This window comes from Ctenocephalides felis, unplaced genomic scaffold, assembly GCF_003426905.1.
Source record: "Ctenocephalides felis isolate EL2017-DRISC unplaced genomic scaffold, ASM342690v1 CF-g0.4_SCAFFOLD_01492, whole genome shotgun sequence".
Classification (NCBI taxonomy): Eukaryota; Metazoa; Arthropoda; class Insecta; order Siphonaptera; family Pulicidae; genus Ctenocephalides; species Ctenocephalides felis.
The window spans coordinates 40,793,684-40,818,683 of NW_020537646.1; the positions used below are offsets into that span (position 1 = coordinate 40,793,684).

Genomic DNA, 25,000 nt, shown 5'->3' on the forward strand with positions numbered 1-25,000 from the left:
AAAAAAAAACAATCACATAACAATGATGATGCCAAAAAGATAAGCGATTATAAATTGCAACTTAGCACATTTCATCCATAGTCACTATTTTATAAAAAAAAGTATAAAAAATGTAGAGAAATGCAACTGTTCCAGGTCACTATTTGTCACTACTTATTGAAACATGGGATAATAAAAATGTTTTAAAAATCATCAAATCACACTTTTACTTGATGCCCTTCAATAATTCAATATATATATATATATATATATATATATATATATATATATATATTTGTAGTTGTTTACCTCTCATAACATGTCGGATGGTTTTAACTGAAGCACCTCGCTGGCTTAAAATTTGCATTACTCGTGCTTTAATTGAAGAAGCAGCTGAGGAGCACACCTCTAAAATTATATAATCAACTAACTGTAAAGTAAATAATCCACCCGACAACCTCTGCATATATATTGCATCATCATCCTCATCTGTTGCAGCTGTCTGAAATTGTAATTAAAATGTAAATTGAATTGTGTAAAATGAATAATTATTCTAAAATATTTCATGATTACCTTTTTTTGTTCAATCGTTGCATCAATTTCTTCAACTTTATCGAGATATTTAAAATGTAACTCCAGTAATCTGTCTACCTGTTAAAGATGTGTTATAATATAAGTTTCTAAAAAAAAAATATTTATTAATAACTTTAAAGTATTCCTACTTTTTCATGATCATTTTCTGTGAATTTAGAAAGTAATCTTTGTCTCTGTGATCCTCTGCAATTCCTCAACATACTGGATATAATTGATACAACATGCTCTAGAAAAATAAACTTAATTTAATTTTGAAAAACTCAATATATTATTTTTTAAATTGAACAGTAATTAACCTTCATGCTCATTAGCTGTGAGTAATCGCTTCTTTTGCTTGGGAGTTTTCATGAATAATGGAAATATAGATCTGAGCCCCAAAATATCAACAAATTTTGAACAATTGTCTTTTCCATCAATGCCGGACATAGCATGATCTAGTACTTTCAAGGAACCACTTCTAGATAATTTTTTCTCCCTGAAATTAATTCATAAATAAATTCTATTTTTAGATAATATGAAAATGATTTTTATGAATCAGTTAATGATAAAAAGGAAAATACTTTTAAAGGAATCTATTAGTATTTGATATCAATGATGAAATAATTGATATTGAATATTAAACAACAATTATTCGTCAACACAATATATAAATGGCATTTAAACTTTTCACTTGTCTTGCAGTTACTTACATTTCCATTATAATTATGTAAGTATTTTGTTAAAAGAAACAATACAACATCTATCTGTGCTTTTAATTGTTGTTAAAAGTTGGTGTAATTCGCTTTTGTCAATAATCACGTAACTAATATTGACAAACAATAAAAAAAACAGTAAGAAAATGATAGAGTTGTTCAGCACATTTAATTAATTAATAATTGAAATTTATAAAATAATAATCATAATAAGTTAAAAGTAAACAAAATTTTCGAAATTTATCACATTTTTATCCAAATCATATGAGTTGAATACTCACTATCAATCAATCAATCAAAAGCAATGTATTTTGACTTAAATCAGTGTGCACAACTCTGAACAACAAGTAAAAAATATATATAGCACTATGTATTAAGTATTGTGTCAATTAAAAAAGAAAAATTAAACTGTAATATTATTTATATTAATATTTAACAGAAATTAAAAAGTCCCCTAATCCAACAAGTAAAAAATATATATAGCACTATGTATTTTGACTATGTATTGTGTCAATTAAAAAAGAAAAATTAAACTGTAATATTATTTATATTAATATTTAACAGAAATTAAAAAGTCCCCTAATCCAACAAGTAAAAAATATATATAGCACTATGTATTAAGTATTGTGTCAATTAAAAAAGAAAAATTAAACTGTAATATTATTTATATTAATATTTAACAGAAATTAAAAAGTCCCCTAATCCAACAAGTAATAAAAAACATTTTCTTCTACAGACTGCTTGACTAATTCTTTTTTATGTGGCAATAAATGTACCTTAGCATCAAGTTCATTAGTTGTAAACCTTCACCCTTCAAAAATTTATCTCTATTCGATGTTTGCATCAAAGAACTACATAAGCAATTAAATAAATTTTCCATTAATTCTTGTTCTTCTGCAGAAGCTGGATCATGTTTTTTATACACCTGTATTAATGAAAATTTAAATATGAAAAAAATATAATATATCTATATAATAATACAGTTTAATATATATTATCAAACACAATATTAAAAACTCACTGCGAGCTGTTGCAATAATGTATCAATTCCATCCAAATCTCCTAATAATTGTCTGTTTTCTGGAGAATCTTGTATTAAAATACTAAGTATTTCGCTGCAATATAATTTATTGGCATCAAAAGGTGCCTTTAATTTTAAACGCTTCAATAACCATGCCAGCAAACCCTGTTTAGACACATCATCACAAATTTCTGGCAGATATTCAGTCAGATTTTCAAAAATGGCTATAATATTTATCAATATTATAAAATAAATTATTAGTATTATATAACCTGCATTATTATTTATTATCATGCTTATTATATGTATTATACCTAGCGTATTGTGCACACCTTCAGCTTCTTCTTTTACCTTTTCATCCAATCGTTCCAAGTTTTGAACAAGCAATGCTGTAGCTTGTTGTTCAGTTAATGCTCCTAGAATAACAAATTAAATTTTGACACAAATAAAATTATAACTAAATATAACCAGTAAATATACAATAAATATTACTTGAATGTAACATATATATATTAAATATAATTACTTAAATGAACTTCTAAAAGTTTACAAAATCTATATTTGTAATAATATACCTATTAATTCATCGGCGCCTTCTCTACTTTCATGAAGTACATCAACATCAGTTATTTCCTGCAAAAGATCAACTACAGCAACTGCTATATCTGTATTTTGATGAGATAATAATTCTAGTAATGAATTCACAGCATTTAATGAAACCAATATTGGATATAAATCTGGAGTGGTGGCAACAGCATGCAGTTCCTGTAATACATAAACAGTAGTTAGATAAATATCTCTATCAGTATAGGGAATTTATAAATATTGATGAAGCAGTATTACATCAGATCACAAATCTACAAATACTAAATACTATAGACTATAATGAAAATATTAAGCCTTAATTATTAGAAAGACTTTTGGGCTTTTTGGGCTTTTCTTTTTTATAATTTTCAATATGAGCACAATGTCGTTAGAAATTATATTTGAATATAGGTCAACAAGCAATATAAGCAAAATTTCATTCTATTCAAATCCAATAAAGAGATATTATTTATGTACCTTCTCTCGCTCTGGAAATGAAGCACTTAATTTCTTAAAAATCCATCGACTTACTGGTAATAGAAAATGAGTAGAAAATAAGCATGCTCATAAAGGGTTGAAGCAGATTTTCTTTCAATTATTTAAAAAGAAAAAAAAAACACAGATGTTGATTTTATATTTTATCTTAAGTTCTTATTATAGTATTTATATTAAATTCATAATATATGATCGTTTTTGTAGTAAAATAAAATATAAAAAAGTTATTGCAAATATATAATTGATGAGGCTATCATTTTGAATATTACATTTAAATTCAGTAATTCAGATTAATATTTTTACAAATTCTCAAGTGCTGAAGATAAATTAATAATCATCAATTCAATGCTAAATACCTGAATTGTTTGATGAAGTTCAACTTCACTTTCCATAAACTTATCTGGAGCCTCGGGAAATTTAATTCGTAACTCTTGATTTTTAAGCACTCTTTTCTCTAGCATAAGAATTAAACGTTTTAAACCTGCTTCATCTAATACATCGCCCTGTAAAAACAAAACTAAGAATAAATTGCAAAATTAAAATATGTGTTCACAGAATTTGTAATACTTCTGGTTCTTCATTTTCAACATATTTGAGAATATCTATTTTGTCATTTTCATTGACACTGGATTCTTCGGCAAACGGTGCTGAGGATCGAATTATCTGTTCAGCTTTTTTTTTAGCCATATGACGCATTTTTGAAGTTTGCCTTACTTCAACCTCATCCTTCTCACTTTCTTCTTCTTCTAATGGACGTTTTGGTGCTTGTGGGGGCTACAGAACAGAGTATATCAAATGAGAATTGAATACTATTGAGAAACATGTTATATTGATTTGAAAACATTCCCATGAAATTCTTTGAATGGATAAAAATAAAATGATAGTATATTAATTAATGTAAAGTCACAATTTTAAAATAACTCAATTACTAACATGGCTCAGAGTATGTGCTTAGCAATAGTTTACAGTATTTTATTCAGAATGAAAAATGAAAAAATACGTTATAATATCATATGTCATACAATAGCAATAATAATTATTACTTTTGTAACTAAATTTGTGTGCATTTTTCTTTGAAATGAAATAAAATATAATTAACTATAATAAATATTATTTAGTTTAATTCTGATTATTGTCATTACTTCATTGTTTAAAAACTTGTAGGTTGTAAAATACTTTTGGAAACTCATATTAATTAAGATAATTTCACATAAATACCTTATATGCTAATAATTCATCGACTTCCATTTTATCTAATTATCAAATAGAGTTAATTATAAATATATCTTATAAAAATATTAGGATAGGATTAGAATTATTGTATTGAGCTTTCTTCTTCTATATTGTTTTGTTGACAAGTTATTGAAACCACATGTGAACAACTTCACAAGCGAACGAAAGACATGAAAATTAAATGTCAAAATCAGTTTAATTGAAATCATTTTTTACTATTTTTTTCAATAAATACGTTCAATATTATTCATGGTGCAAGATTCGTATATATATAATTATCAACTATTAATAACTTTTTCTAGCTGTTCTAATTCAACCTTTAGACAAAATGAAGAAAAAAGTATAACTTATGATTAAAAATATTAAAATGTATTGCAAAATATTTATGATTACTATTGTTATTATCCTGGCAGGTTCTTTTGATGGGCAAAAGCGGATCTGGGAAAACTAGCATGAGATCAATAATATTTGCCAACTATATTGCTAGAGACACAAGGAGGCTGGGAGCAACAAGTTATGTCGTAGTATTATAGAGTTTCTTCACGTCTGTTTATATTTATTATTGTTTTATTGAAATTAAACTTTGTCATTTTACTTGATAAGTAAATTATTTGTGATACAACTCTTTACAACAATCTTAACTGAAAAAAATTGAGTATATAAAATATTCCATTTTAAAGGTCATTACTAAGTGCAAAGATTTCAGTAGAAATTATATTAGGCTATTAAAAACACTTCAAATTATTATACTCAATTGTTATAATAATTTTTTTTAAAAAACATGTTTGTGATGAATGACCTCTATTGCATTTGCAAATTAAACTTAGTCTCCGGTTTCATATTTTTAATTAATGCCAGATTTATAAAATGCATTATGTATGAATAGTATTTATATGGTTAATTTAATATGATGCAGAACTTTGAAAAACACTGCTTTTTTGTTTAATTATATCTTAACTCTTACAAAGCTGATTATTCCTAATCTTAAATATATTACAGTTGATGTTGAGCATTCCCATGTTCGATTCTTGGGTAATCTTGTTTTAAATTTATGGGATTGTGGTGGACAAGAGGCCTTCATGGAGAATTATTTTGCATCACAGCGAGATAATATTTTCAGAAATGTTGAAGTTTTAATATATGTATTTGACGTTGAAAGCAGAGAATTAGATAAAGACATGCATTATTATCAATCTTGCCTGGAAGCCATATTGCAGGTTTTATTTTATACTTCTTGCACATACAATGATTTTATACTTCTTCCACATACTTTGTTTTTTTTTTAGAACTCACCAGAAGCAAGAATTTTTTGTCTCGTGCACAAAATGGACTTGGTTGCTGAGGAGCAACGTGATATGATATTCAGAGAACGAGAAGAAGATTTAAAGCGATTAAGTAAACCTCTTGAATGTACTGCATTTAGAACTAGTATTTGGGATGAAACTTTATACAGGTATATTTAATTAAATTATGTATACATATGTATATATATATAATTTTTGTTTTTACCTTTTAGGGCTTGGTCAAGTATTGTTTATATGCTAATACCTAATGTAAAAGCGTTAGAAAATTCCTTGGCACAATTTGCAAGTATTGTTGATGCTGATGAAGTGCTTTTATTTGAAAGGGCAACATTTCTTGTAATTTCACATTGCCAAAGAAAGCCTCACAGAGATGGTCACAGATTTGAAAAGGTATCATTACATATAATGTGAGGTCTCTTAGAAGCATTAGAAATTTTTACACTCAATAAGTATTTCTCTCCAGTTTGTTTTTTAGATTTTGTAATTAATATAGAAAAATTTAAATCTTGCAATAATTATTTAGACTATATTTACAATATCTTCAACAAAAATTAAGGATATATAATTGAACATATATTAAATCACTATTAATTCAATTAATTCTCTATTTTATATAAGAATGTTTCTTTCTAGGTATCTAACATAATTAAGCAATTTAAATTGTCCTGTTCCAAACTGGCTGCACAATTTCAATCAATGGAGGTACACTTAATATATTCTTGCTTTGTTATTACATTATTAATGTTTAATTATTTATAGGTGCGCAACAGTGCATTTGCTGCATATATAGATATTTTTACTAGCAATACCTATGTCATGGTGTGTATGTCCGATCCTGCTATTCCCTCTGAAGCAACACTGATCAACATCCGCAATGCAAGAAAGCATTTTGAAAAACTTGAAAAAGTCTCATCCACAACTGTTTCTCACCGTTAGATTTATATTATATTGAGTGAATAACTCTTTTTTATTATATTATTTTATTTTGCATATAACATGACAATAAATTATATATTATGTTATATAGTCAATATATGTGCAATGTTCTTTTAAATCACTTGCAAAATTTTTATACAAAAAGTTACAAAATACTAATTTTACAATAAACATTATAAAAATTACAAATATAATGCAGACTTAAAATGACAGGCCATTGATTTTGAACACAATTGTTAATATAAATTAAAGTTAATCCTATCAACTTATATAATACAGTCGAACCTTAGAAGTAGTAATTAATCTATTGGCATCATAAAATTTAGTTTCTATCACAACATTGCCATTCAGTACACTTGCCGGCATCATTTGGGATTCAGGAGCTGCTTCTATCATGGACTGCCAAGTGTTCGTAGAGTTTGGTATGACAAATCCAAACTCAAAAAACCATTCTTCTAAGCAATGTCCTTTGAACAAAACTTTTTGTTCAATTCGAAAGTTTTCAATAGAATGTAGAGAAGAAAAATTTATTTCTCGGGAGATGGCTCTTGATTTCAAAATTTTCTTAGGTACTTTGGCTTCGTGTTCAACATCAGGTTCTGAGAGATCTTCATGGCCTTCCCATAAAACTTTTCCACTATCAACATCTTTCAAATTCATCCAATTAATTTGAAATCCGCGAAATATCTCATGAACTTCTGTCATGACGGTAGGAATGCTGGACAATAATAAATATGATTTGATAATGATATATTATGGCAATGTCTATTAATTTATAAATTAAATGTGTAATGTAAACTCTATGCGATAAAAGTGTTTCATTTCTTTAATATATTTATTATTTATGACTTCACATTTCGTACAATAAAATCTAAATGTTTATATTTTGCAAAAACTGATGGCTAGTTTGACAACTACATACTACATTACATTATACCAAAGCATAGATAATCAAATGAGTCAGAGCATAGATAAATGGCTCAGAGTAGAGTCCTTCAAATGATAACACGCAAAGTGCGACAACATTAATCATCAATCGTGATGAACTTCATCTCTGTCCGTATCATATGAAACTCCACATTCTCGTACAGCTGTCAATTTCTCAAGTTGAGATGTAAATGGTATACAAATAATTTTTTTTAATGTCTTTATCATTATTTAAATATTTTTGAGGATAATAATATCTATTCTGAAATACTTTTTAATATCATGGTTTCTGCGAGTACTTCGTAGAAGGTTAAGATTTTTTATGGACTGAGACGATATATACCAATGATTTCTTTATATTATTAGCACAAACAATTATATTGGTGCAAGAAACTATTTCCATAAGGTATACTAAAATAAATTTTGAATTTACATTTATACTATTTCATATACTAATTCAAATGCAAATACTTATAATCTTTTTAAATGTGTTGCCAAGACCATTATTCAAAGAGACTATAAGAGAGTTAGTAAAGTATCTGTAAATCTAGAGTCTAGAAAAACTTTTAATCATGTTTGTACCCAGCAGTACACACTGTAATACTTTTAACATCAGGTTTTATTAAAGAGGCAAATCTTGGAAATAATGAAGTGAATTGATTCGATCCCCAAGTTTTGAAATAAATTTAAATTTAAATTTGTGAAATCATGAAAAATTGGTTTTAATTCATTTTGCTAACCATTTATCAAGTAATTTTCATATAAAGCAATGAGAATTTATCACCAACACTTGACTGTCTGGAATCAGTGTAGTAAGTTGTTGTAGTCTAGAAAAATATTAGAATTAACTGGTCACATGTCTGCCGTTTCAAAGCCATTACTTGCATTCTGGATGTTTGCAGCTTTTTCATTTGCTTCATTAATCAAACACTCGATTTCTTGATTGAAATAACTTGTGCAATGTTCAATGGGTAAACACAACATATGAATTTCTTATGGTATAAATGAAACAGTAGATGTTTTTGACTTAAGTGACCATTACAAATAGGTAGAACCGGATTGTCATTGCTAGATTACGTATGTGCCTGAAAATGTTAAAAATTTCAGAAACACTTTTTGATTTTTATCCATTCTGATTCTTATGCTAGCCTAACTGTACTGATTCCGGTTTTATCCATAATTAACATTGCATCTCATTCTTCATAAATACAGAGAAATTTTGCTGCCTGTGGTTTATTAAACACTTGCACTCTTGATGAAGAATTTTTTTTGGTGCGTTCAAAGAAATGTTATTATTACTTCTTAGGAAATCGTTAAAACCTCTTGTCCGAAACATTTCTTGTTAAATACCTTTTTTTTCTGCTGAACTGGTGCACAAAGGAAGCTTTTACTTATGATGCCTAAAATACTGCAACATAATTTTTGTATAAATCAAAGAGTCTAGTTAGTCTATTAAAGCCAGCATCAGTTTATACACAAACCAAAAATTCTTTGTTGACAAGTTGAAAAATATAAATTTCGAAACTAGCCTGAAGTCTTAATCTGAAATTAGGAGATTCACTGAAATCCTTCAAGATGTGGATAGTTTAATATCTTGAAAGTGATATTATCAATAAATATTCTTGAAGATTTTATTACCAAAACAAATTAGAATTTAATAATTTAACCCAGAGTGATAAATTTGGAAATACTAGTTGACATACTGGTACCAATTTATTACTTTTTTACTTCAATTTGTGTTTCTCTTATTTCTCGTTTTTTGGGTTGTAAATTGAGTGTAAGAAATTGCAATTTTAAGTTTATTTTTAATTTACTTCTAATAGAAGCTGCTATTAGACCTAGATTAAATTAAACCTAGGTTTAATTACACATCTTAAAAATTTGTAATTTAATACATTTGTAACCTTTGTATTTATAAAGTGGTATTAGTGTCACAATTTCTGCTATTTTTAGGTGCTCCTGGCTAACATGAGATAGATTAATAATAATAATTGTTGTATTTTATAATCAATCCAGTTGTTCCCCATATTTTACGCTTTAACGTTTGATAACATGAGTGTATTCAAATAACTTTTCCGTGACATCGGAAATCACATTCAAAAATTTTGAATTTTTTTCCAATTATGATTTTCTAATATTCAATTATTAGATAGAAATTGCTGCAAGGATTTCTATGGCATAAAACTTGCTCCGTATATGCAATATAATGTCTGTATGAGAGAAATTATTAAAGGGCTAAAGGACATGTCATATTAATAATAAAAGAAGATTTTAACTTTTAATTAATTTTAATTCTAATATGTAACAAGCAACATAATTCACATAATTTTATCCAATCCATAGTTTTATCTTATATTCAGAATTTTATTGTTGCAATTTGTGATAGGTTTCGAACATGAAATTATTGCTTTCTTTTAGTGTCAATATCTACCAATTTTAACTAAATTATTTTTGCACCAACAACAATGGGTGAAATTAAATTTAACTTATGATTATTTTTTTTAATTTTACATTAATTCGGCAGAATTAAATTACATTAATAAACATTAATTAACGATTGTTAATTATTTCGAAAAAATATTTTAAAACATAACCAAAATAACTATTCATTTCAATTTAAGTATACATTACAAGCATTTGTGCATCTTGATTCACTATTGTGCACGGTTAATTGGAAAAACCAATAATAATAAAAAGTGTGAGCTTGATAAATATAGTAACAGTGTAATGATTTAATCTATGTAACCCTATAATTAATATTTTGATATAATCTTTATGTAAACATCATGGATATATGTGGAATGAAATATTGCATGTACAAAATATACTTAGTCCACGGCAACGGCCAATAATGTTATTCGTATCATCGGTATCATAACTACAGCAAATATCTGAAACAAAATGTTAAAAAATTTTGTTTTTTTGGTGATATATATCATGGTCTTATAGAACTTACTGAAATATCACGGCCTTGCGACTAGTAGTTTAATTTTAAAAAATTTTCAAAGTTTGAGAAAATGAGTAGTTTTTTGACGTTTGTTAAATTTAAATTATACGATTTACTGGTATAACGATAGAGTACTTGGTCTTATTGAACATACTAAACCATTAAAGTCCTACAGAAACTTGTTCAATTATAAAAATTGTTGATTTTTTAAAATTAGCTTTTAGAAAATACTGCGAGTTAACGTCCTCGTTCGTTTTCAATCATACATAAATTAATATTTTTTATTGATTAAGTCGATTATTTGCACATATCGTGAAGTTCATGTAACTTGCCTTAAGGCAAAATACCAATACCAACTAGTTTTTATATTATATTTCAACTGTTACATGATGTTTATTAATAAAATTTAAATTTATTTTTTTGCGTAGGTTATGCAGTCTCACATATAAGCAGCAATCAAATTGATGCGATAAAACTCATTGTATCAAATTAGAGTAGCACCTTCTTGCAATCACAATCTTGCACGAATTGCATTTAAGCAGATAAATCTGTTCTTTATAAAATTTCAAAGAATCAGTCTTTTTTTTTCATGTTGATCAATAATTAATAAATAAAATGTGATGAGATATATATAAATAACGTATAACTATTATTACTTTTTAATAGCCATTTTTAATTTCAAACCTTTTATGACAATAATATTGTTTATTCAATATTTAAATTTGGTTTCGCTCGCATGATATTTGCTTATGGCATATGAATTTTATAATTATTTACTTTTACTAGTTTTATTCACCTGTTTCATCCATTCTTTTTCAGATTGTTCAATGACGTGTGCATAAGTGTTTCCCATCATTGCGATTAACATATTAAGGAGAAGAATTGGTACAAATACCATAAAGATAACAAAGACGGTCTTGCTTAAATTTGGATATGTTGTATATCCCAGGTCTGAATACTGTAAAATAAAAGACAGTTTATTATTCTGAATAATTTAATTATATTAAACTTGGGACGACTAAAGCTGGTCAATAGTAATTTACACTTTGCTGATGCACCTATCTCTTTTGATATTTTTTTTCAATTTCCTTTTTTTCATGCCTCTGTATTTTTTCCGGGTTGTGTTATGTAAGTCGAAATCGTAATTTTTTGTGCCCATTATAATAGTAACTTTTTGCAACATTCTGATTTATTTATCGTGTTTAGTTTCAAATTATACAACTTCTATTTTAAGTATGAAGTGGCCCCTCTCACTGAATAAGATTTTAATTCCAGTGGTTATGGATTCCAATTATCCACGGTATCCTGAACTGCAATCTTGGCTATACCTGACTTTATCCTTAATATCTAGATGGTGCTTTTGGTTCTGGCCTTATTGAATTTGTTATATTTTTTTACATTTTTCAGTATTTTTCAACAACGCGAAATAAGACAGGAGGTTCTGTGGTTCTTGAGAGCATCAATAATTTCTATCTCGTACATGGGTCATTCTTTTAGAAATCACATTAATTTTGGGAACAATAAAATGACACAATTTAGAATTGCCTGATATTTTTTTACACATATTATATATAAAATCATTTGACAAATATTTAAGGGTTTTGCCGAAAAAAAAAATTTTTACGTAAATATTTACGATTGAAATATGGATGATTTGCTCAATTTTCCGCGGAACATCCTCAGCGTTCAATCAAATATCTCTAGTAGTGCTGATCGGATCAGTATTATTTTGAAGTAAAACTTTTTAAGCGCGACTAGGGTGTAAATCCGTACAAATGCAACGGAAGTGCGTTACGGCCGAGTCGAGTGCCAATGATTCGTCGGTCGTCGTATCATGTGCGAAGCTTCTTTGTATGCGTGACTTTATACGTGCGTACGTCACCGAAAGCGTGAAGCATATTGTTCATTTTTTGGTGTTTCATGTTATTACATTTTAAGGTTAAATAGTAGTACAAATTTGAGTTACTAAAAATGTCTGGATCTGAAGAATATTTTATCCCGTCCCCCATGAATAATAATAATGCTAATAATGTTATTCGTATCATCGGTATCATAACTACAGCAAATATCTGAAACAAAATGTTAAAAAATTACGTAAATAAACAAGTGACATAGCTAACTTAATTGAGTGGTATTTTGTAAATTCAAGTAAAAATGCATAATTAAGGTTTCTCTTACTTCATTTTTGGTTCCTTAGTTGGCGTACTTATTGACAATCTGCCCCACATTAGTTTTCTAAGATCTTCTCCAGAAATATTGCGTTTATGTAATTCATTTATTGTAACTCTTCCTACTCGCTGTAAAAAAGTGTTATAAATAATCAATTTAACAATAAAGTAATGAAATAAGTAGGCTTGCACCGAATATTCGGTTATTATTCGGTATTCGGCATATTCGGCACATTTTTTAATATTCGGCATGGTAAAAGTAACTTTTTCCATTCGGCCGAATACCGAATAGTTAAAATCAAATGCGCCGCCGCCGTTCAGCGACAGCATTGTTGGTGTTTTATCATTTATGCGATCAAGAGCTCGCGATTAGTTATTAATAAAAATTTTCATAATTAGCACTTGTAATAGTTTTGCAAATTAATATATGAATTTTTTTTTGCGGTAACTCACGTAATAGTTTTTCAAAGAAATGATTATTACAAACTATAACTATTTTGAAACCCATTTGTGATTTTTTTTAAACATTTGCGAGAGTGTCTTGATTTCGTTCAGAAATTTGTTGTCATATTTATCAAGCTTTTAATTGGAGTTATTTAATTTGCACTGATAGAGTGGTGGTTTTGCAATACATATATTTATCCATTATTTTTACCAATTTATCATTTATCGTATATCATAAATCATATATTAGTTTACCAATATATGATTTCTTTCGGCTTCTTTTAAAAGGCGATTATCATCACATTCAAAACGTTCTTATTAATTAAATATTTTCTGAAAAGTGGAAAGATAAAAGACCACGTGCAAAATCTGATAAGAAAAGCATATACGGTAATGCAGAGTACGCTGAGTCTCGGCTAAATGTTATTTTATAATAACTTCAGCAGAAGGGTGAAGACGTTGGACAGTTTATTAGTCGGAGTGTTGGCACATGGGGCAGAAATTTGGGGTTGGATATCGCCGAGCTAGAAAGAGTATAGAAGTAATACTTGAAATGGATACTTGGTCCAGAGTCTTGTACTCCACAATACGTACTATATGAAGAAGTAGAACGCGACAAATTACACTTGAGATTGGCTAAGAGAGCCATGAATTTTGAAGAGAAACAGCTAAAGTCAGAAGAGAATGCCATAGTGAAGGAATGTATAAGAAAAAGAAGAAAAGGTAAAGGGGATTAAGAGAGGTGGATGAAAGGAGAAGGTATCTAAACAATTGTGGATTTGGCCAAGAGGGTATAGTACAACCGAGCCCAAATGGAGCGCATGTTGGAGAGGTACTGCGGGAGAGAGGCAGCGAGGTACAAAAACAGGAACACTAGAACAATCTGGAAAGATCCAGATACCATAGATGGTATAATAGAGCGATAATGTCAAGAAAGCTTCCGGAGTACCTCTGAGTCTGCAGCAATGGTTTCGATCAGAGAGTAATAGCGCGTTGTAGATGTGGCTCTATGGAGAAACAAAATAAACACTGACTGAGTCCAGAAGAACGAAGATGTGAGCTGTACGGTCAGGAACAGGACACAGTGGAGCATTGGAGAGAAAGTTACGCGGTGCTAGAGAGAACGAGCATTTCTGTAGATGACATTCTCATGGCAAAAAGTTGTAGAACGTCAAGAAAGTTCTAGACTGGTTGAAAATAATCAATCGCATGAAAAGAACAAAGAAAAAAGAGTTACTTGGGAAACCAGTCTAGAACGCTCGAGTTATTACATCATTGATTAGGTTTTTGTTTATATTAATCTGCGGATTTGATTTTAAGTTAAGGTAGGATTAATGTATTGCTGTATTTCTAAGCCAGTAGGCTGGAATAAATAAATACAAAAAAATCTAGTTGTATATACACATTTTATTTACTATTTTGGCCAGTTTCCTTAATCCGCTTCCTCGATTTATTGTTTTACTTTTATTATTTTCTGGGTTATCTTAAGCTTTCTATTTTTCATTCATGTTTCATTTTATAAAATTTAATTTATATCTCTTTTCTTATTTTAGATTTATTACTTTTAATTTTTTTAGATTCCACTTTTGTTATCTAATGTTTCATCTCTATATCGACCATCAGCATATTATGATCTGAGTTGTTATCGGCTCTTGCAAGACAATTTCTAAAAGTTTGTCACAAAATACACCTTTATTGAATGAAAACGTTATTGCATTTGCATTTTAAAATAGATGTTTACCGACTTCGATTAGCAACATGCATAAAAAATAAATTAAAATAAATGAGTTTTTAACAAAATAATTATCTCAAACACCTTCCAGTTAGTAAGCGCCCCTTTTCTCTGCTTTGCTCTTGTTTTGCTTTTACTTTTGATAATCATTACTCCTCTCTGTTCATAACTAGAGTCGTCGGAAGGTCCCATTCCAATTGAATATTCTTCTAGATACTTGTGAAGATCGGTTTGGCTCACTGCACGTTCTAAAGTTACAACGATTTTTGCCCACTAAAAATGTAAAAGATATTAATATTATAGGAATTAAATATTAAAGTTTTGTTAATCAAATAGTTCATCGTTATTCTGCAGTATATAGTAATAAAAAAATTATAATCATACACAATAAATTTATTAGTTAACTCAACAGAGCCACTATATATTATAGTTCGAACTAATTTAGAAAATAGTTAAAACTAATTTAGACAATAGAGAGCTGAGAGCATTTATAACGAGTTCAGCAAAACAGAAAATCTATCTGGATTGTTTTTGTTTCTATTATTAATATACATTTCTGTTATACAATTAATATTTCATATTATAAAATATGCCAATAGATTGAATATGTTTAAAATATTTATATGTAAAATTTTTCATCCAGCTCATTATCTTACCGATTTTAAAAATTCAAAAACTTATCGAACGACATTGGTTGCGAATCGCATTGATAAGTTTCTTATAAAGATCAGCCATACTGGTTGCAATTGACGTCTACTCTTAAATCAAATACATTTTCAGTACACGGATTGGATGAAATAAAATGTGTTAAAGTTAAAAAAAAAATAATTTATACAAATACAGATATAACTGATATAGAAATAAACAGTTGAATATTTTATCTAGATAGCTGAATCTCAACTCTTATTGATTAAGATAATGCTGATAATACTGATAGGAAAGTTCATGCAACTTGCCTTAAGGCAAAATGCTACTTACCACTAGTTTATTAATAGCTACTTTTTTTACACTTCTTTTTAAATATCTATATATATATATATTTATATATATATATATATATATAAATTTAAGAAATTTTCTTTGACACAAATCAGTAAACAAACCCTTTATTAACTTCCCGAAGAAGAAGTTTATGTTTTCATCAAAAAATCTGATTCGCTAATTTTATGTTTTCTCGACGTTTCAAGCCATTCTGAATCGAATGAGACCAAATTTGGAAAGAGTATGTGTGTGTGTGTGCGTGTGCACAAACAGATTTTTTGCCGTGAATCGACGTTTTCTCAAAAACGGCTGGATTGATTTAAAAAATTTAAAAGCCATTCGATATATCTCAATAAGGACTAGCGTTTATCAACTTTATGCGACGATCAGCCAAGCCGTTTCTTTGTAAATAGCAATTTTCGACCACGTTTTAGCCCGCAATTCTGAATCGATTTGGAAAGTTTAAAAACCGTTCGAAACATATTGGTTGGGAATCGACCTGATCAGTTTTTGGTAAAGATCGGCTGGGCCGTTTTCTTGTGATAAAGTGTTGAAAAACATTTTTTCGGCGATTTTCATGAATTTTTTTTTGGTGATAGATTAAGTCGTTTAACTTTGAAAAGTCATCAAAGTTCGCAAACATAAGTATAGTTTTTTGGGCGTTTGTCAAAATTAGATTTTTCATCGACGTTTGCTCAAAAATGCCTGAACCGATTTGCGAAATTTAAAGCCATTTGATGTCCCTCGATGAGGATTATCGTTTGTCAGTTTTGTGCGACGATCTGCCGAGCCGTTTCTTTGTGGTTCGGATAAAAGTGTTAAACTTTTCGTCCACATTTAAGCTCATACTATCGAACTTCTTTAGGTGAAAATCTACCGAGCCATTTTCTTGTAATTAACTGTTGAAAAAAAAAATTAAGCCGATTTTTATCGAACTTTTTTTGGTGATATATATCATGGTCTTATAGAACTTACTGAAATATCACGGCCTTGCGACTAGTAGTTTAATTTTAAAAAATTTTCAAAGTTTGAGAAAATGAGTAGTTTTTTGACGTTTGTTAAATTTAAAATTATACGATTTACTTGGTATAACGATAGAGTACTTGGTCTTATTGAACATACTAAACCATTAAAGTCCTACAGAAACTTGTTCAATTATAAAAATTGTTGATTTTTTAAAATTAGCTTTTAGAAAATACTGCGAGTTAACGTCCTCGTTCGTTTTCAATCATACATAAATTAATATTTTTTATTGATTAAGTCGATTATTTGCACATATCGTAAAGTTCATGTAACTTGCCTTAAGGCAAAATACCAATACTAACTAGTTTTATATTATATTTCAACTGTTACATGATGTTTATTAATAAAATTTAAATTTATTTTTTTGCGTATGTTATGCAGTCTCACATATAAGCAGTAATCAAATTGATGCGATAAAACTCATTGTATCAAATTAGAGTAGCACCTTCTTGCAATCACAATCTTGCACGAATTGCATTTAAGCAGATAAATCTGTTCTTTATAAAATTTCAAAGAATCAGTCTTTTTTTTCATGTTGATCAATAATTAATAAATAAAATGTGATGAGATATATATAAACAACGTATAACTATTATTACTTTTTAATAGCCATTTTTAATTTCAAACCTTTTATGACAATAATATTGTTTATTCAATATTTAAATTTGGTTTCGCTCGCATGATATTTGCTTATGGCATATGAATTTTATAATTATTTACTTTTACTAGTTTTATTCACCTGTTTCATCCATTCTTTTTCAGATTGTTCAATGACGTGTGCATAAGTGTTTCCCATCATTGCGATTAACATATTAAGGAGAAGAATTGGTACAAATACCATAAAGATAACAAAGACGGTCTTGCTTAAATTTGGATATGTTGTATATCCCAGGTCTGAATACTGTAAAATAAAAGACAGTTTATTATTCTGAATAATTTAATTATATTAAACTTGGGACGACTAAAGCTGGTCAATAGTAATTTACACTTTGCTGATGCACCTATCTCTTTTGATATTTTTTTTCAATTTCCTTTTTTTCATGCCTCTGTATTTTTTCCGGGTTGTGTTATGTAAGTCGAAATCGTAATTTTTTGTGCCCATTATAATAGTAACTTTTTGCAACATTCTGATTTATTTATCGTGTTTAGTTTCAAATTATACAACTTCTATTTTAAGTATGAAGTGGCCCCTCTCACTGAATAAGATTTTAATTCCAGTGGTTATCGATTCCAATTATCCACGGTATCCTGAACTGCAATCTTGGCTATACCTGACTTTATCCCTAATATCTAGATGGTGCTTTTGGTTCTGGCCTTATTGAATTTGTTATATTTTTTTACATTTTTCAGTATTTTTCAACAACGCGAAATAAGACAGGAGGTTCTGTGGTTCTTGAGAGCATCAATAATTTTCTATCTCGTACATGGGTCATTCTTTTAGAAATCACATTAATTTTGGGAACAATAAAATGACACATTTTAGAATTGCCTGATATTTTTTTACACATATTATATATAAAATTATTTGACAAATATTTAAGGGTTTTGTCGAAAAAAAAATTTTTACGTAAATATTTACGATTGAAATATAGATGATTTGCTCAATTTTCCGCGGAACATCCTCAGCGTTCAATCAAATATCTCTAGTAGTGCTGATCGGATCAGTATTATTTTTGAAGTAGTTTTTAGGCGCGACTAGGGTGTAAATCCGTACAAATGCAACGGAAGTGCGTTACGGCCGAGTCGAGTGCCAATGATTCGTCATTCGCTCTTGATGCTATCATTTCTATACTTGTCGATTGTGATCGGTCGTCGTATCATGTGCGAAGCTTCTTTGTATGCGTGACTTTATACGTACGTACGTCACCGAAAGCGTGAAGCATATTGTTCATTTTTTGGTGTTTCATGTTATTACATTTTAAGGTTAAATAGTAGTACAAATTTGAGTTACTAAAAATGTCTGGATCTGAAGAATATTTTATCCCGTCCCCCATAAATAATAATAGTGCTAATAATAAAACAAATGAAAAATTTGTGCCGTGTGAGAAACGTAAGTTTATTGAAGTAATTTGTATTATTCGAGGTTTTCGAGGTTACTTTGAGGTTATTACAATATATAAAATAGAAAATATTTTTGCGAGCAAGACAGACACTACAGCTGCTCAAAGAATGAAATTATATCGCCAAAAACAACTGAAAAAAATACAACCAGTCAATGAATGTTTGTTAATATTAATTACATGAAGTTCTTCTAACACAATTATTACACGATGAGTGAAATTGTGTAAACAATATTTCTTTAAGCGTTGTTTTACAAATTCCACTATGTGAACGAATATTATAGAATTTATTAATCAGCAATTACTTCATTTCTCTAATGAAGGTCCAAGTCCTAAATGCTAATTACAATGACAAACCGATCATTTCATATTTGAAGTATGACTTTAATTACGTTATTGTTTTCAAATATTATGAATATTTTTAGTGCTATTATAAATATATAATTTATAATTTATTATTATATAAATGTGTATAATGCTTGACACTAATAAATGTGTGCATCACAAGTGCAACCATATTACTGATAAACATTCAAAATTGTTATATGATGTATTTATTTACAATTGAAATGTCATCCTGTGAATACAAAAAAGTTTTACTTCAATCGCGTGTGAACCTTACGCGCACTCTTTTTATTTTATTCTTTTCATATTGAAGTCAACTATATAATTATACCTAAATGTTTCCTAAAGTTATACCTAATCTTTTAACTCAAATCGATTAAAAAAAAGATATTAAATATTTTCGAGCGCGAGTCGCGCTTTCCACGTCGGGGCCCTCAAATAGTGCAGTAAACGGAGCGTTTTAGGTCTGAATTTTTTTCTGTGCTCCGAATTGAATGAAATTTTGGAATTAGGTTCATCTTACCCTCAAGTTCAAAAGTGAAAACAATTCGGGTTGCGCCATCACTCCCCTTCTCAATTGTGTAATTACATTTTTTCAAAATAACGTCTGAAATCGATAGAAGAACTAATTATATATCTTCTATAGTTTTTCAAAAAAACTAATACTTTTCAAGTTACTGATCACTAAAGATTCATATATTTTTGGCGTTTTTCTCTGTTTTTTTTTTTGCAAATATTTCCTAAAATATACATTTTAACGAAAATCATGTAATGAACAAAATAATGTCAATAAAAATCTTAATAAATTGGTATTACATAAAGTGTTCTAGGAAAAATATTAAGCGAGATTTGAAAGAGCAAAGTCGTTTTTTATTTCGTTCAGGATTTAATTGTTGTATTTAAGGCCATCTAGTGTCGAGATTTTACATTCTGTGCATTTTGGTGAAATTGGATTTTATAGTGCTTTACATAAGCTTTAAAATGAGTGCTGTTACAAGTTTTTTGCGTGTAAAATGAGTGAGCTATCATGCAAGTAAGAAGCATATACGATGTTTTTTTCTTTCAAATCATATGGTTTAATGAGCGCCATTTCCACCAGAAAAATAGTAATTCACATTCCATCTAGAATTCACTTCATTATAGACATCTTGATGGATTCTAGCAGATTCACTACTTTCTAGCAGATTCACCATCCATCAAGATGTCTATAATGAAGTGAATTCTAGATGGAATGTGAATTACTTTAATTCTGGATTTAATTCTACGATGTTTTTTTCTTTCAAATCATATGGTTTAATGAGCGCCATTTCCACCAGAAAAATAGTAATTCACATTCCATCTAGAATTCACTTCATTATAGACATCTTGATGGATTCTAGCAGATTCACTACTTTCTAGCAGATTCACCATCCATCAAGATGTCTATAATGAAGTGAATTCTAGATGGAATGTGAATTACTTTAATTCTGGTGAAAATGGCGCTCATTAAACCATATGATTTGAAAGAAAAAAACATCGTATATGCTGCTTACTTGCACGATAGCTTACTCATTTTACACGCAAAAAACTTGTAACAGCACTCATTTTAAAGCTTATGTTGAGCACTATAAAATCCAATTTCACCGAAATGCATAGAATGTAAAACCTCGACACTAGATGGCCTTAAATACAACAATTAAATCTTGAACGAAATAAAAAACGACTTTGCTCTTTCAAATCTCGCTTAATATTTTTCCTAGAATACTTTATGTAATACCGATTTATTAAGATTTTTATTGACATTATTTTGTTCATTATATGATTTTCGTTAAAATGTATATTTTAGGAAATATTTGCAAAAAAACGAGGAAAAACGCCAAAAATATATGAATCTTTAGTGATCAGTAACTTGAAAAGTATTAGTTTTTTTGAAAAACTATAGAAGACATTTTTTTCTTATAATTAGTTTTTCTATCGATTTCCGACGTTATTTTGAAAAAATGTAATTACACAATTGAGAAGGGTGGTTATCTCACCGGGGGGTGATGGCGCAACCCGAATTGTTTTCACTTTTGAACTTGAGGGTAAGATGAACCTAATTCCAAAATTTCATTCAATTCGGAGCACAGAAAAAAAAATTCAGAGGTTATACCATTTTTTCCTCTCCGCTTACTGCACTAAAAGGCTTGTATTCATTTGTCACTTTCGAATGCCCATATTATTGTTTTTGGGTTGATTTTTTTTATAATTTTGTTTGTGGGGACAAATGAATATATAGTCGGAAAAAAATTCATTGGGCGAGAGCGGGGCTTGAAGATCCGCAAGTAAAAATTCACTACCAATATTTCAAAAACTGTTTATAGAAGTTGAGCAAAACATCCATATTTCAATCTTAAATATTCACGTAAAATTTTTTTTCAGCAAAATCCTGAAATACGTGTCAAATGATTTTATGTATAATATCTGTAAAAAAAAAATTACAGACTATTCTAAAATGTCAAGGTCTGGTCGGTGAGCGTTTGTGAAATAATGTTTTTCTTATCAATTTGTATTAATAATAAATCAACATAAACTTACCTTTATATATTTTATACAAATTTAATTTTTTGAGTTTACTTAGTATGTATTGACAATAGTAGATATAGTACGATTCAACTTACAACGTAATCTCCCAATGTGATTTGAAAAAGCGCCATCCACGTTCTGGGGTAATTACCATAAAGAGTAGATTTAACGCTTGGAAATCCTGAAAATTGTTTCCAAATAATTTACTTTTTATTGTATATTTATGTAAGGATCACCTTTATATAGAAAGTAGAATGACTGTGAGAAACCAAAAAGTACAATCATATAAATAATGCCAAATGTTAACATGTCGCCCGTTATCATGCTATATATCATGGTAACAAATGGTCCTGTCAATCTCACGGCCCTGAAACATTTACAGATATAAAATAATATTAATAATATAAAGGGCAAATATGGCTTATTTCAATTATGTTATCGTTTTTGAATGTGAAAACTAATGAGAATCAACCACAATAACGGAAAAATAGTCGCAGCAAAAACTCATAGTTTTCAAACTACATAGATTTGTTTTCTATTTTTTTCATAATATATATATGTATATATATATATATATATATATATATTTCTAATAAATGTACTATTCGAATCGAACAACATACCCAGCAAAAAACATGAGAAGAAACCAAGAACCTGGCACGGCAAATACTAAAATTGCTTCTTCTGTTTTTCGATCGCCCATGAGGCGGCATGGAATACAGCACAATATTAAAAAGTTGGAGATCAGAAATATAGCCTTAGCAGGAGCATGAGTCTGAAATCGATAAATACTGTAATAATATAATAACCCACGGTTTTATTAAAACAATAAAAACTACAGGTGTGACCATATCCTTATTGTTAACTGTCAACATTATTGTAATATTATAATATTTTTGTGAGAATAATCAATAGTAAAAAAGTTATTTTAAATTATTGGAACTCACCAGTTGCTTTAGAAAAGCTGCCATACCCTGATTTTTAACTTCATCTCCTTGCTGTAGAATGACATAACTTAAAACACCCATGATAGTCGCTACTTCAAATACATATCTCAATAATGTTTTAATATCGCTATCGCCAGTGTCATCATATTTATATGGACTATCCAAAGTATTTTCATAATAAAAATTGTTATCAGTAGGTCTTAAATATACAGCCATGGACAAACATATTAGGTGAATAAATAGTATCAGCAGACGCTTCAGAAATTGTTTCTAAAAAACAATTGAAAATATTTGTTTAGTATTAAGTAGAAACTTGAATATAAAAACATAACCGACCCTTGCAAATGTTTTCCATTTTTCTTCCAGAAGCTTTTGAATTATGCCTCCATCGAGCATATCCAAATGAGCTTCTTTTGTTCCATTTAATATAATGAATAGCGCCGAATTCCAATCTAAAAATAATATAGTCTCAATTAATCAGTTTGAAGTCCTTATATTTGTCTACAGATACTTTTTGCATTTTTATGTTATTAATGTTGTATAACAGGTATATATTTTTGTAATTATGTTACAAAAGAATTAGTTAATAATGATTAATTATTTGTTTACCTTGGAATTAAGTTAAATATATTTGAAGATTCATTCTGTTATAGTTTATAGTTTATTAGTTTGGTCCATTTATCGATTTTTATGAAAAGACTAGGAAACTCAGCGAATTCCGTTTCGCCACCAGATGGTTTCGTTTTATGTAATTACCAAACATTTCGTTTGGTGATTAAAAGATGAAGAAATTTTTTGTTTGTTTTATATTTGAATATGAAATTTTTTTTCATTTCACGACAGTAATGCATTTATTTCGATTACAAAAATGAAGTGTTATTTAGTTGAACTTCTCTAAGTAAATGAAAGTGAATCCAAAGTAAATACTGAATCGAAGCGTTATACGCGTCCGCAAATTATCCGTTTCATTGAACTGCTCTTTGGTAAACCACATTTTTTGTTTTTGGTCTGATGTTAACACAAACAAAGCGGATGGTTTCCCAACTCGGGAACACGCTACGTATAACAGCCCATGTGAAAAATAATGATTTTCTAAATTTATCCCGCAAACACTAAGCTATTGGCCTAGCGACTTATTAAATCAGTCAAAATTAAAAAAAAATGAGTTTATCAGTTATTTCATACCACTTTAGTTTAAACTAAATGTATTAAATGTAATTTTTACGAAATTGTCAAAAATGAACCATTAGATAGTGGTTGTAATTTCAACATTATATGGAATTCACTTAGTGTTAATTATGAAAGTGGTCTAAGTAAAAAATCTAAAGAAATTATATAAACATCTTGAAAAAGGCACGTGGCCTTCTTTGATGCGTTTCTGAACATTGATAAACAAGTATAAATAGATAGCAAACTGGACCGGTTTTCGATTATTTTAATAATTTCCATGACGATAATGTGAAGATGTCCGTATGGGATGATACTACAGCTTCAAGAGGTGCACAGGAAGTAGCATCATGCATTTTAGCGCATATGCAGGACATAACGACTCAAAAACACGTAATAGCTTACAGTGATGCTTGTTCAGGCCAAAATCGGAACATTAAAGTAGCATTGACATGGATGAAAATTGCTCAGTCATCAAATAATAATATTGAAACGGTAGACCACAAAATTTTTGGTATCAGGTCATTCCTTTCTACCGAATGATCGTGATTTTGGGTTTATCATAATAAATAAATTTCCATTAATTAAGACTAATAAAATTAAAAATTAAAATATCGCATAATGTAAAAATTTTTCTAAGTAAAAAGAAAAGTAAGTAATTGTTTTTTATACAAAAATTACAGGCCTTCATAACTATCTTAGGTAAAAAAACGATACCAAATCCCACCTGTATCAATTCAAGGTTCCACCGAGACTTGAACTGGGATCGCTGGATTCAGAGTCTAGAGTGCTAACCGTTACACCACAGAACCGACGGTTAGGAAAAGAAAGTAAGTAATTGTTTTCTATACAACATTTTACAGAACTTCATAACTA

At 28.8% G+C, this 25,000-nt stretch overlaps 4 protein-coding genes across 4 annotated transcripts in view; 1 reads left to right on the forward strand and 3 right to left on the reverse strand.

Annotated features, from left to right (window-relative positions):
• Positions 1-4,618, reverse strand: part of LOC113371677 (beta-catenin-like protein 1) — a 36,725-nt gene extending 32,107 nt beyond the window's left edge. The window contains exons 1-11 of the mRNA XM_026612326.1: positions 4,585-4,618; positions 3,934-4,140; positions 3,723-3,869; positions 2,862-3,051; positions 2,601-2,702; positions 2,287-2,510; positions 2,042-2,190; positions 870-1,048; positions 702-799; positions 553-630; positions 289-481 (exon numbers count right to left, since the gene is read on the reverse strand). Of these exons, the coding sequence (XP_026468111.1) occupies positions 289-481; positions 553-630; positions 702-799; positions 870-1,048; positions 2,042-2,190; positions 2,287-2,510; positions 2,601-2,702; positions 2,862-3,051; positions 3,723-3,869; positions 3,934-4,140; positions 4,585-4,614 (1,597 nt within the window). The 5' untranslated portion in view covers positions 4,615-4,618. The remainder of the gene's footprint in view (positions 1-288; positions 482-552; positions 631-701; positions 800-869; positions 1,049-2,041; positions 2,191-2,286; positions 2,511-2,600; positions 2,703-2,861; positions 3,052-3,722; positions 3,870-3,933; positions 4,141-4,584) is intronic.
• Positions 4,619-4,759: 141 nt separating this feature from the next.
• LOC113370076 (ras-related GTP-binding protein A) lies at positions 4,760-6,885 on the forward strand. Its single transcript, XM_026610736.1, has 7 exons — positions 4,760-4,939; positions 5,013-5,112; positions 5,599-5,816; positions 5,886-6,052; positions 6,116-6,293; positions 6,537-6,605; positions 6,663-6,885. Exons 1-7 carry the CDS (start codon positions 4,928-4,930, stop codon positions 6,837-6,839), a joined length of 921 nt encoding a protein of 306 aa, XP_026466521.1. The 5' UTR covers positions 4,760-4,927; the 3' UTR covers positions 6,840-6,885.
• A 170-nt stretch (positions 6,886-7,055) lies between these two features.
• On the reverse strand, positions 7,056-7,729 carry LOC113370512 (retinal rod rhodopsin-sensitive cGMP 3',5'-cyclic phosphodiesterase subunit delta-like). Its single transcript, XM_026611186.1, has one exon. It carries the CDS (start codon positions 7,542-7,544, stop codon positions 7,101-7,103), a length of 444 nt encoding a protein of 147 aa, XP_026466971.1. The 5' UTR covers positions 7,545-7,729; the 3' UTR covers positions 7,056-7,100.
• A 5,040-nt stretch (positions 7,730-12,769) lies between these two features.
• Positions 12,770-25,000, reverse strand: part of LOC113371242 — a 66,736-nt gene continuing 54,505 nt past the window's right edge. The window contains exons 13-21 of the mRNA XM_026611876.1: positions 23,294-23,409; positions 22,958-23,227; positions 22,634-22,785; positions 22,247-22,377; positions 22,106-22,191; positions 17,801-17,962; positions 15,142-15,330; positions 12,892-13,010; positions 12,770-12,782 (exon numbers count right to left, since the gene is read on the reverse strand). Coding sequence (XP_026467661.1) covers positions 12,770-12,782; positions 12,892-13,010; positions 15,142-15,330; positions 17,801-17,962; positions 22,106-22,191; positions 22,247-22,377; positions 22,634-22,785; positions 22,958-23,227; positions 23,294-23,409 — 1,238 coding nt within the window. The remainder of the gene's footprint in view (positions 12,783-12,891; positions 13,011-15,141; positions 15,331-17,800; positions 17,963-22,105; positions 22,192-22,246; positions 22,378-22,633; positions 22,786-22,957; positions 23,228-23,293; positions 23,410-25,000) is intronic.

Excerpts from the sequence above, each read along its gene's own strand:
- LOC113370076 (XM_026610736.1), top strand. Across the intron at positions 6,053-6,115 it reads TGGGATGAAACTTTATACAG|GGCTTGGTCAAGTATTGTTT; the intron begins GTATATTTAATT and ends TTTACCTTTTAG. Across the intron at positions 6,606-6,662 it reads CACAATTTCAATCAATGGAG|GTGCGCAACAGTGCATTTGC; the intron begins GTACACTTAATA and ends AATTATTTATAG.
- LOC113370512 (XM_026611186.1), bottom strand. The coding sequence starts at position 7,544 with ATGACAGAAGTTCATGAGATATTTCGCGGATTTCAAATTAATTGGATG.